This window comes from Calidris pugnax, unplaced genomic scaffold, assembly GCF_001431845.1.
Source record: "Calidris pugnax isolate Ruff unplaced genomic scaffold, ASM143184v1 scaffold337, whole genome shotgun sequence".
Classification (NCBI taxonomy): Eukaryota; Metazoa; Chordata; class Aves; order Charadriiformes; family Scolopacidae; genus Calidris; species Calidris pugnax.
The window spans coordinates 220,630-220,965 of NW_015091098.1; the positions used below are offsets into that span (position 1 = coordinate 220,630).

The 336-nt window shown below is 63.4% G+C and overlaps 1 protein-coding gene across 1 annotated transcript in view; it reads right to left on the minus strand.

Moving 5' to 3' along the window:
• The window catches only part of ERBB2 (erb-b2 receptor tyrosine kinase 2), a 10,631-nt gene that overhangs the window by 7,656 nt on the left and 2,639 nt on the right, over window positions 1-336 (minus strand). The window contains exon 5 of the mRNA XM_014957911.1: window positions 21-137. Within this exon, the coding sequence (XP_014813397.1) occupies window positions 21-137 (117 nt within the window). The remainder of the gene's footprint in view (window positions 1-20; window positions 138-336) is intronic.

Here is a 336-nt window from a genome sequence, read left to right on the forward strand (position 1 = left end):
GGGGGGGGGGTGATGCTCACCCTCCGGGCAGGGCTTGCTGCACTTCTCACACTTCTGGACGTTGTTGACGGTGACCTCCTGGCTGTTCTGGGGGCACACCAGGGTGCAGGACCCCACCTCCGTCGCAAGGTAGTTATCTGGGGGGGTGTAATGGGGGGTCAGGGCCACGGCAGCCAGGCACTGGACCCCCCCCCATCAGTGTGACACTCACAGGGACACTGGCTGACGCAGCTGGCACCAAAGGTGTAGCGCCCATCAGGGTTGGGCACCGACTCGAAGGTGTCCGAGTTGTAGATGACGAGGGGGGGACAGGGCAGCTTGCAGATCCTTCTTTGT